The following is an 11,911-nucleotide window of genomic DNA, read 5'->3' as shown; positions in this document are numbered from 1 at the left end:
TCAGGTGGGCAGGTGGTGGTTGTGCAGAATGAGGAAAATCTTGGTGTGGGCAGGAAGAGGGAGCAGAGGCAGTAGGGAGGAAGTGGAGAGCAGATTGGATGGTCCTGGTAGGACACACCTGATTTGAGGAGTTGGGAACCTCTGAGGTTTCTATCTGGGACCTCAGGTGGGAGAGCTGAACACCAGTGTTCAATGTGGCACCTGGCAGGCAGAGAATCTCTGTATTTGGGGACTGACTGAATCCGAGAGTAAAGCTCAGCCAGGAGAGCCAGGAGCCCAGGGCACGTGTTCAGGAGAGCCCCGAGAGAAGGGGAGGACAGGCCTGGGGGCCACTCCACCAGCAGGGGCTGGGGCCTCGCACAGTGGGAGCTGTAAAAGGCAGACACCAGCGCCTGGAGCTTGGGCTGAGGGTACTGCTTGGCCAGGGATGGAGATGGAATGTCCAACATACTTTCTAAAGTGGGGGAGGGTGGGAGTGCTGGAGGAGGGGGAAGGGAAGTCCAGGGGAGAGATCCCTAGCCAGGTGGGGGTCAGGAAACACGTCCAAAGGTGAAGCCACAGCAAGGCCACATAAGTGGGCAGCCAGCAGGACAGCTGGCTCAGCCTCGTGGGGCCATCTTTCCTGATGCTGCCCTGTGGTGTGTCTCAGTGCATGTTCTGGGGAAGGAAGGAGGCGGCATGCTCCTGCTGGCACCTGCCGCCATGGGCCGGAGACAATAATTCTGCCTCTCCACCGGATGCCAGGTGGGGGTGCCCTGTGTGTCTTGCTGTGTCTTACGCCTCTCTGGCAGCAGCAGGACATAGGGCTGTCAGGTAGCTGGCGCGCAGTTTGTTGTGTTGGTTTGGAAAGATGCAGGAGGCGCCTCTGTGATGACAGCTCCGAGCACCTGTATGCTTGTTTGGTCCTCAACTCACTCTCCCAGGATGGCTCTGGATCCTGCCAGGTGCCCGTACAAGTGGGCAGAGCCTAGTACAGAGGCCTGCTGCTCTTGGCCAAGACTCCTGCTGGCCTCTGGGCTTGCCCTGGCTGGGAGGCACAAGGATATGTAGGAAGCCACAGGTGTCCCACTCTCCCACTGTCTCATTACCATCACTGAGGAAGGACCCACATGGTGGCCGGTGGGCAGAGGAGCCCTCACTGTGTCCAGATGGCACAGGCTGCTTTCATTGATGATGGCAGTGACAGTAACTGTAACGATGGCCGCCTTCTCCCATGTGCCTTCTGTATGGAACAAATGGCAGTTCTCCATAAACGGCTCACAGGATCCAGAGTGGGGCACTGCCTAGAGGAGGGCTTCTTGGCTCTCTGCGGGAACTTCTATGGTCCTCTCCACTTCCCAGATGTCTAGGACACAGGCCCTTCCCTGAGCCCCTGCACTGAGCTGACCATCCCCTGGGCTGTGGGCTAGGTGGGGGGAAATACCTGCCCCAACCCCGGGCATGCAGAACCCTCTTAGTAGCCCCTCACTGAACTAACTCTGATGCCATGGGGAGCCCAGGCAGGGGAGGTGGGCCTGGCAGCTCACCGATGGGGGGTAGTCTGGTCTGGGGTCCCTTCGAACATGACCAGGACTAGGTTCAAACTCCAGCCCCCGACCCCGTCTCCTTGCTTGACCTCAGCTATCACACTCCAGCTCTGACCTGTGTTTTCACTATAAAGATGAGGACAACAAAGCTGCAAGGGCAACCGTTCCTCCCTTCCTCCATCTCTCTTAGCCTGGGGACAGGAAGCTTCTTCCCCAGAAGAACTGGGAGAAGATGATGGCTTTGGTGAAGCTTCCCTGAGGGTGAGGCTGGAAGAGGAAAATGACCTGGCAGGTGGCCTGCTCACCACTGCCTTCAGCAAGCAGGTGAGCCGAGGGTGGGCCCCAAATGCTTGGGGGTACAGGGCAGGCCTTGATTCTCCACACAGCTAGTCCAGCACAGGGTGCTTCTGATCAGCCTGTGGGTGAAGACTGTCCTCACAGGGATGGACATTCTCAGAGGCCTGACCCTGCTCACCTTCTCTCCTCCAGCATGGTCAGCTTGTTTATGCCTCCTATGAGTCCCATGAGCACTCGTCAAATTTGGTTGACCTGCTTGTCCTGTTTGCCTGAGATTTTTCTGCTTTTATCTCCAAAAGTCCTGGCTTCAGGAAAATCTCTCAGTCCCAGGCAAACTGGGAAGGTAGGCTGCCCTACTTTCAGTTAAGTCAAGGGTCAAGGGTCAAGGTGGAGTGATGAGGACCAGGATTAGCCTTAGAAGTAACACATACAAGGCACCTAGCCCAGTCCTGGGTTTACAGCAGGACCCTACTGAGGAACCCTTCCTCTTGCACCTCAGCCTGTCCTCTACTTTCCATCCCACACTCAGGGCCCAGAACCCACCACAAATGACAACTCACAGCCATTTTTATAAGTATATTTTTATTGAAAATAAAAAAGTCACGGTGCTTTCTTCCTTGTAACATACAGCGCACCCCCAATGCTGCCGGTACAATGCTTCCTATACAAAAGTCTCAGCACAAAGTCAACATTCATGGCTAGTTAGTGGACAAGACGGCATCAACTGTATATTTGCCCATTGAGAGAACTCCTAGCAACAAAAGTCATCTCCCCTGTACACACAGCACATGGCTAAGAAGGCAGATGTCAGGGTATTTACATTCATGCATTACACATCTCACACTACCTGGGCAGCTTAACTCACACTTTGTACAGATGCGGAGAGTACAATAATTTTATATATATAGATATCTCTTTAAATATATAACTATATATAATATATGTTTATATTTTTACACCTGTTGGTCTTTCTTCCAAAACTTCCCTTAGAAGCTTCTGAGGAACACCTAAAACCTCTGGGAGATCCTATATTTCACCAAGTTCCAAAGTTGGGCTCATTGATGGGAAGGCTGAAAAACATCTATTTGAGAAAATGAGAAGGAATGTGCATTTCGTTGGCAACCTCTGAGCTCAGATTAGTCTGAGGATCAGTCTGTGTTTAGGGGCTGTGGATTCATTTTCAATAAAAGGTCTAAGCTGGCATGGTCTTAAATTCGCTTCAGTCTCATAAGCTAAAAATCTGGTGGGGCTTGGAGTCCGCCATGAGATGCATCTTCTAAATGTCTGGTTCTGGGTTTGGGGTGGTCGGTCCTTGATGAATCCTTTTTAAAAACTGAGCTCTTGTAAGATAATATTCTATGAAACAAGTGTATGGTGCCCCATGATCATATTGATGTACACAGCTATGATTTAATAAAAAAAAATAAATGAATAAAAATAAAAACTGAGCTCTTCCCTTGGTTTTCACAACTAGGTGAGAAGAGATTTTACAAGCCCAACTGTGGAGAAATTTGCCCACAACCTGGAACCATGGATGTGTCAGTGGCTCAGGGAAGGTGGAGAGGCCCCAAAGCATGGTGATGGCTCAGCTATGGTTCCTCACCATGGAGACTCACCTGGGACTGGAGGATTAGGCTAATTGCAAAATCTGAGCCTCCTGAATTAAGCCAAGGTTGGGGATGGTGGGACCCAGTGAGTGGGTGCAAAGCAGCCAGCACTCCATGATCCCTTAGGCAGAAGTCTCCCCTAGGGCTGAGGTTGCCTTCTGATCACTCCTGAGCTTCCAACCAGCCAAGGCACAAGCATTTTTTTACTGGTGAAGTCCACAGTAGTGTGCTCAGGGCTGGGGTCCTGTCCAGGTGCTGCTTAGGGAGCAGCCCGGGGGTCCTGCAGGCACCAGCAGGCTGCAGATTGGGATCAGGCTAATTGCACAACCTGAGCCTCTGGTTGGGGAAATGGACCTGGGGTGGGGTCTGCCAACCTTCTCACCCCTGCCCTGCCTCTGACTCACATCCTCTGGCTTGTTTGTCACCTGGATCTGTATCCCAAGAGCTCTATAAAGTGCTCACCAGGCTGAAGGCTGGGGCAGTAATGAAGAAAGCCGTGGGCAGCACTGTGCCAATGCCAAGGTGCGCTGGGAAAGCTACATCCAAATCCAAACTCATAATGAGTCTCACACAGAAGGAAGAGAGAAAACAAAACCCTTTGTGGGAGAGTGTGTCCCGGGCCGGTCTGCAGCCTGCACCCACTGACCTGTGGGCAGGACAATGACACACTGACAGCTTAGTGGCACTAGGACATTTTAAGGTTCTGCCCAAATGGAGATGGGTTTTCATGTCTGTCAGTCTTCCCTGGATTGAAAGTCTTACCTGTGGCCCAACCACCTGGTGGTTTAGGAAGCAAACCAGGTCCACCCAGCTAAATCCCTACATGGCTTGAGAGTGGAACCACTCGATGCACAGGGTTCCTTTTGAGCAAGCATGTGAGGTGGTGAGAGGAGCCACAGGGTCAGGAATGTCCTCCTCATCTGCCAGGCATGCTTTCTCCAGGCTCTCCCTCCTGTGCCCCACGGGGCAGGTGGTCACCTGGGAGAAAAGCCAAGTGCATGGAGGGGTGGTTACCAAGCCTGGAGGGCTCCTCTCCTCTCACCCCATTCATTCCTTCATCTTGCAACCACTCTGGAGGGCTCAGTACTTTCAAAGCATAAGACCACAGAAAGAGACATTTATAGACGGGCACTAGAAGAACACCTCCTCCTGAGTGAGGGGGGATTGGGTCTGAGTACCACGGGGTCAGGCAGACTCAGCGCTGGCCTTGTACAGAGTGCCTGCAGTGGATTTGGCACAAGTGGTGGCTTCTGCCCAACCAAGGTAAGGCCTGGCTCACAGGAATGCATCGGTTCCTATGGGGTCAGGTGTGGGAGTGAGTCTGAGAACAGGTGCAGCAGCCCCTGCCCTTGCCTGGAGGTCCTTGGCTTAGGGTTTAGTGAGTCATTTTGCCCATGAAAGGCCAGACACTACCCTCAAGGGTCAATGAACCCTTTTTCTGCTTGAAAGAGGATTTTGACAGCTGGGCTCACAGCCCTCCATGGCAAGTGGTCAGGACATAAGGGCCCCCCACATCAGTGGGGGCAAAAATGGAGAAGGCAGGCCCTGAAGACCAAAGACAATCACAGAGGGGTGACAGACAGAAATGTGGGAAGCACCTTTGAAAGGGGATGTCTGTCTCCTGGCTGTGCCAATGGCTTCTCTTGGGAACATCAACACAACAGAGAAGCAGGTGGGCTTCCTGGGAGGAGGAGAGGTTTTCAAGCAGGGGAGTGGGCCTTGGATCACCTTCCTTTCAGATAAAGGAGGAGCCTCCCTGCCCCAGCAGACAAATAGAGCCCCCCTTCATCAGCACGTATGCTTTAGGCAGCAGCTGGGGGGGCAGTTGGCAGATCAAACACCAGACGAGAAGGAGGGTATGGAGGGCCTCGGGCGGTGACGCTGCCCCTGTGCTGCATGCAGGGTGAGCCAGGCTCAGCCTGGTGTCTGAGCTGCCCCTGCCCAGGCTGACCAGAGGCAAGCCTGGGAAGAGGATGGTCTCCCCTTCAGGAGTCTCGAGGCCTGCAAGGCAATGAAGTCCTGGACAAGCCCAGTGTCAGCTCTTGTCCACCTGCTTTCCCATGTCCACTATGCCACCAAGGTGTCCCTCCGGCCAGCAGCTCCAAGGCTTGCAGACTCACACTACTGCGTTGTTCACGTCTACCCCTTTGCTGCTCTGTGAAGAGCTCATGGGATACTCAGCAATGCTGGTGCCATTTTCGTCTTTTCTCAGTGGTTTCCTGGAAGGGAGGAGGAGGTAAGGGAGGGAGACAAGGGGGAGGCAGGGGCATCATTAGTTATCAGAGACCGTGGGGGGTGTGACCCCTCCCAGCTAGCATCTGTATACTGTGAGAGTCCCAGGAAGCCTGCTAGACTCTGTTCAGGGTTAGCAACCTTGGGCTGCCAGTCCTTGGAAGTTCACTCAGAAGCTGGATGTGGTTTTAACCAGGGTGCCCATATAATTTGTCATGAGAACCAGGGCATAGTTGAGAGTCAAAGAGGAGAATTTATAATAACAAAGCAGGGAAAACAGATATGAACCGGATTGTACTAAACAAATGAGAATGTATGACTAGCCTCATATGATCAGCCTTTGATTGATCTTCTTTATTTTGAGAAGACAGATGTGAAAACAAATATTTGGAGCTGCGGAGAGTTAACAGAAGAGAGGGGCTAGTGATTGGATTTTGCAATCTTGCCTCTGTGTGGTCAAAGGCAAATGGAAAATGTGATATGAAGGGTTAAGCCCAGGAGCTGGAGGTTGCTGTGAGCTGTGACACCACGGCACTCTACCAAGGGCAGCAAAGTTGAGACTCTGTCTCTAAAAAAAAAAAAAAAATCTTGAAAATAGGATGAAGGGGAAGTGGTAATCATGATGGTAGTGGTGTTGGTGATGATGATGTTTATGGTGGTGGTGGTAGAGGTGGTAATGGTGCTGGTAATGGTGGTGGAACTGGTGGTGATGATGATAGCAATGCTAAGGGTAATGGTAGGATTGATAATGGTCTTGATAGTGATGATGGTAATGGTGGTGGTGATAATATTGATGGTGATGGTTGGGTTAATGGTGGTGGTGACAGTGACAGTGTTGGTGGTGGAGGTGGTGAAGATAGTCATGGTAATAGTAACGGTGTGACCGTGATGGTAGTGAATGTCCAAACTAAATTAGTACACACCAGTGGTTCTTGAACATTTCACACAAAGCCATTTGAAGCTCATTCCAGAGGACACTTAACCCCACTGACCATTCCTCCCATTCACGCAGGGGAGCAGGAGGGCTCGGAGGGAGCCTTTGAGAAGGCTCTTCCTTACTTGACGAGGTTCTAGAATCACAGTGCTATTTTTGGTCTGGCTCTAATCCCACTTCCTCCTCAAGTCAGGTAGAATGGGCTTAAGCCCCCAGCCTGAGTGTCCACATCCTCCCGGCTAGGCTGTACATTCTGTGTAGCCAAATCCAAGGCCCCAACACTGCCGTCTCTTAGGTGGATCTGATCCCTTTGGGGCTGTAGCTTAAGGAGCTCTCTTGTCCCCAGGGGTGCAAGAGCTGAGCTAAGTGCTAAATTAAATTTTTATGGCTATTGTCAAGAGCCTAGTCATTCATTATTTCTGCCTTCTCAAAAGCCTCTCCAAAGCCATCATAAGAAGGGCTGGTTCTTGGTGACTAGTTTGCTGCCTGCCTGAGTTAGTTCAGGAAAGGAGGGTCTGTGAGGTTGTCAGTATTCTTGAGTAGGATTATCAGGCCTGCTCAGAGACCACACACTGGCTCCTGTCTATTGACTAATTGTCCCTTTGCTCTTACAGCAGAAGTAGCTCACAAAATACATGAGGAAACCCAAGGCAACTCACTCTGGTGGCCAAGTCCAGCTCCTGTGGCTTCTTCTAGAAATGTAAGATACAAACCCTGTAGTGTGCTGTGCTTTGTGCAAAGCACTCTTGGTCACAGAGACTTCCTTGTGCCTTTGCACCATAGTCCCCTGAAGAGCTAGCCCTAGATTAGAAGCTTCATTTTATGGGGAAACTGAGGCCTAGGGAGGGCTCTGATTGGCCCAAGGCCCCCAGCTGGTTTGTGGTAGGGCCTGGAGCATGTCCTGGCCAGACATCTTCCATGAAATCAGCTTGGGTTCTGGGGGCCAATCAGTCTGGGAAAGCTTTCCTCTACCTTCTCCATAATGTTTCCAGAGGCTCTGCAGAGTCCTCCAGGAAGCCTGTCTCCTTTTGCTTTGATCAGCACATCCCACATTACGCACCTGAGAAGCCCACTCATGTAAACACTCAGAGATACTTTCTGGAACCTTGTCTGTGACAGGCTCTGAGGTAAATGACAGCCTCTGCAGCCAAGCTCTGCCCTGGGCCTTTTCCTCCCTCTGTCCCCTTCATCTCCTTTCTGTCCAGCTCACCCCCTTCTAGGGAGCCCTAAGCAGTTTTGACATTGCTGGATGGGGTGGTCGTTCAACTCATAATTTGCATGGCCCAGGCAATTTGGGGGAGTGACATTTTCTCACAGCGAGGCCCTGTGCTGCCCCTATGAGCCCCTGAAGACTTCAGAGGGATATATTTAGCAACAACGTATGTGGGGGATGGACATGAGTGTCAGGATTCCAGAAAATATTAACAGGAAAAAACTCTCGGCCCAAGCCAATGCTGCATGTTTGCTGAGAAAATATTGGGCTTAAATCTAAAAAATATAGACTGCACTAGGTCCAGTTGCAGGAGATAAGGCTTCAGGGACTCCAGGGTGGATGATGACAACATGAAGAAGGGGTGTGGAGCACCCACAGAAACGGTCAGAGCCTGGAGGGCACAGCTTCCCCCTTCTTAGAGTGAGGGTAGAAGTTGGCAGGATTCTTACTGGCAGGACAAGAGGACAGATTTCTAAAGCCAGGCTGTCAGCTGTGACACCCCTTTAACTGTTGGGGGAAGGGATCCTTGGGGGCAAAGGTGGCCAAGGAGGCCTACGCAGGAAGCCAGCCTGGCAGGAGGGCACCTGGGGGCAGGAGCAGTGGCCTGTGTCTTTTCTGCTGTTCGGGAAAGGAGGCAGAGAAGGCAGCTTCTGGCACAGACCCTGAAGGGAATGTTCCAAAGTCTGTGCATGGTGAGGGCAGAGGATGGTCCCCGAGGGCTCTCCTGAGAAGTGGATTTGGTCTGTTCCGCCATCACTGGAGTTGAGTCCCCAGCCGCTCTGTTCCCAAGGCTAATGTCCAACTTCTTCCCAAAAGGTTTCTGAGATTTACTAGAGCCCAGTGGAAGCTGGACTTTACCCAGAGTGGAAGAAGTATCATGAAAATGCTAAGAGGAAGATTATCGTGCTCTGCCACTGTCTGGCTCTGTGACCTTGGGCAAGTTACATAACCTCTCTATGCCTCAGTTTCCCTGTCTATAAAATGAGCACAATAATGGTGTCCACTTCATAGGCTTGTTGGGAGGATTAAATATGTTAATGCATGTCAAGCACTTAGACAAGCTCTGGCATACAGTAAGCGCTCCGTAAGTGTTTGTTAGCTCCCAGTACTGCTGGTGGAAGGGTGTCAGCACGGAGCTGCTCCCACTGCCTGCAGCAGCCGATGTTCACCTGTGTGCACAGGTTTCCTACCTAACCTGTGCCCCAGGAGGGAGGCTCTGGAAACATTAGCGAGAGTTGCTGGGACCCAGAGTTGCTGGGACCCACATTCCTCTGTGGCTCTGTGAGCCAGCCAGGGCTGGTCCTGCTATGACAAGGAGAGGCATTTCCACTGGGGTCCGGGCAGAGAGGCCCACACAGGGCTCCCTAAATGGCATGGTTCCTAGAAACCAAGAGAAAGGAAAGTGAGCTTTTCATTGGCTGTGCCCAGAGAGGATGGGCTCTCCTACTTTGAGCCCTCTGCTCTCCCACCCTGGGTGTGGCAGGTTGTAGTCGTCCCACGTTCTCTTCTAGGAGTGCTGTGCAGTCACAGGGGCCTCTGCAGAGACCCTGCTGCCACCAGCATCTCTGGTCTGGACAGGGAGGATCAGGACTCAGGCACCCCTCTGGGGCCTTGCTGACAATGATGTGACAGCTTCCCTCCTCAGCCTGCTGCTCTGCTGGGGAAGCCAGAGGCTAAGAACAGCCCGGAGGAACCTAACAGGGGAGGGCTGCCCGCTCTTTTCATGCCTCAGGCACCATCTCTTCCTAGCCCCACAGTGGTTTATCTTCAATGAAGTGAAGGTTGAAGGTCCCAGACTCACCTCTTCTGAAAGCATCCATCCTCCCCAGTGCCCACACCTCACATACACACTTACACACACTTACACACACGCACCAACATGCACATACAGCTCACACATGCATGTGCACATACATCCCTTCATACGTACAACGCACACAAGACGCACATCATACACGCACACACACGTACACAACACACACACACGTATGACACATATGCACCCCCCCACACACATACAATTCCAAACACACAATACACACATGCACCCTCACACACAGCGCTCCACCATGAGACTGTGGACTGGACACTTACCCAAACCCAGGTCAGGAAACCAGAAAAAGCCTCTCTGAGCCCCTGAGGGTGCCACTGTGAGAGGCAGCGACCCTGCTTCCAGCCCATTACCCAAGTGACAGCCAGACAGCTGTGTGGCTGGTGGTCATCCTCACCGTCAGAGGAGCCAGTCACTGTGACTTCTCCCTGGGCTTGCACAGTCATCTCTGCTAAGCAGTTGTGGACACCTGTAAGCTCTCCCCTGGGAGCTGTGTGCCCAAGAGGGCCTTTTCACAGCCCCAGGAAGCTCCCCCTCCCCTAGAGCACGGCTCTGCAGCCAGGGATGTGTTCTAGGGCAAAGTTCTTCCCAGCCTGGATGTTGAAGGAAGGACTGCAGGGTCATGTACAGGGCCCTGGACAGGAGACTTCCAAACTAGCTCAGGCGTCAATGACTGTTCTTTAAGGCCCTGAGATGTTGGAATGATACTGGGGGTAGAGACCATTGCTGGAGAGTGTGAGGGCAGAGGGGACCGACATGGTACCCATCCCACTGAGGGCCTGGGTGCCTGTGTCCCTGAGGCTCCAGGAGCAAGGCCTCCTTGCCACCCTCCTCTAGACCAGGTGATAGGTGTCAGGGAACACCTCAGGTAGAGAAGAATTTAAGCTGAGGTCTGGTGGGGGTGCTAGGCAGCAGAACAGGCAGCCACAAAATGTGGGCATGCCCTTGGACCCTAGTACCATGTCTCAAAACTTTCCTTCACTGGGTGTTACCGTCAGAAAAGGCTTTCACTGGCAGCGGGAACACACAGAGGATATGTTCTCCTGAGAGGTGAGCAGTTTCTCGGTGAGACCCAGGACAGTCCATGAACTCCTCGGGGGTCATGCCTGGCCAGGGCTCCTCTGTGTCCAGAGGCTGGTGTTGACCAGGGAGGAAGGAGGGCCCAGTTGCTTTGATCATTATGAGCCCCTCAGGGTGCCCCCAGCACCACCTGGTTTACACATGGGCTCTGGCAGGGAAACTGCTTTGAGAAGTGGCCTGTCCACCAGAGTTCCCAGCCCCAGGCTCAGGGCATTCACTTCATGGAGAGGATTTTCCCATGGAGAGTCCTGTAGGTTTTCAGATCATTTGAATTCATAAAACAGACTTGTATGGCCCCAGGATGCTGCCTCAACTTGCCAGTCATTTGACTGACGGTACACAAGCCAACAGATAGCAATAAATTAGGAGAGAAACTAAGATGGCAAAGAAACTAAGATGGTGTTGAGGAAGAAAATAACAGGAGGCTACTCTAGGGCAGTCGAGGTCTGGGTGGCAAGAAGGAACTGCCAGAAGAGGAGGACAGAGCGAGGATGGAGGCCCGTGTGGCTAGACAGTCCTGAGCAAGAGCAGAGAGGAGAGAACACCAGGCCAAGCGGGAGGAGCCAGACTTTACAGGGCCCAGCTGGATCTTACTCTGAGTACAGTGGGGAGTCATGGGAGGACTCCTTAAGTCAGGATTCCTGTCTACCCACTCACCCTGCCCCAGGACCTAGACTCAGCATGTTTGGAGCAGTGGGTTCAGAGAGGCATGATTTTCTTGGTGACAGAAAAAAAGGTCCTAAGAAGAAGGGATCTGTTTGGGTTCCCCATGAGCTGACCCTGTGCACACTGCTTAGCTTTCTGTCAAGAGCTGGCCACAGTGCCGCAGTGGCCTGGGTTCTACACCCCTGCACCAAGGACGCTGGGCAGATGAAACAGGCTTGTCCCTGCTGCCTGCCTCACATCGCCAGGATGGGGTTTTATTACCCACTGTGGAGGGTGGGTCTCTGGCAGGGTCCCAGAAAGTATCTCAGCCCAATGCAGGTGGGGACACCCGACACCCCAGCCCCCTGTTGGCCCAATCTCTTCTTGGAGGGAAGGGATGGTAAGAGATATTGTGGTATCTGGGGCTCTGATCAGGGAAAGAACCAAATGGCCAAACCCCAGACTGCCTAGAAGATGGCCATGAAGCCCCAGGGAAAGTGTGTGGGGCTGGGTGTTATAAGGCTGAGTCTTGACTCTGCCATAAAA

General features: G+C 52.5%; 1 protein-coding gene across 3 annotated transcripts in view; it reads right to left on the bottom strand.

Annotated features, from left to right (window-relative positions):
* Positions 1–2,408: 2,408 nt before the first annotated feature.
* PRIMA1 (proline rich membrane anchor 1) overlaps positions 2,409–11,911 on the bottom strand; it is a 58,162-nt gene continuing 48,659 nt past the window's right edge. For all 3 annotated transcript variants that reach the window (XM_053601790.1, XM_053601789.1, XM_053601788.1), the window contains exon 5: positions 2,409–5,649. In XM_053601790.1, coding sequence (XP_053457765.1) covers positions 5,547–5,649 — 103 coding nt within the window. In that variant the 3' untranslated portion in view covers positions 2,409–5,546. The remainder of the gene's footprint in view (positions 5,650–11,911) is intronic.

The sequence above is a fragment of the Nycticebus coucang genome, chromosome 9 (genome assembly GCF_027406575.1).
Source record: "Nycticebus coucang isolate mNycCou1 chromosome 9, mNycCou1.pri, whole genome shotgun sequence".
In the NCBI taxonomy this organism is placed as follows: domain Eukaryota; kingdom Metazoa; phylum Chordata; class Mammalia; order Primates; family Lorisidae; genus Nycticebus; species Nycticebus coucang.
The sequence above is the reverse complement of the archived record's forward strand: the minus strand, read 5'-3'. Positions and strand labels throughout refer to the sequence as shown.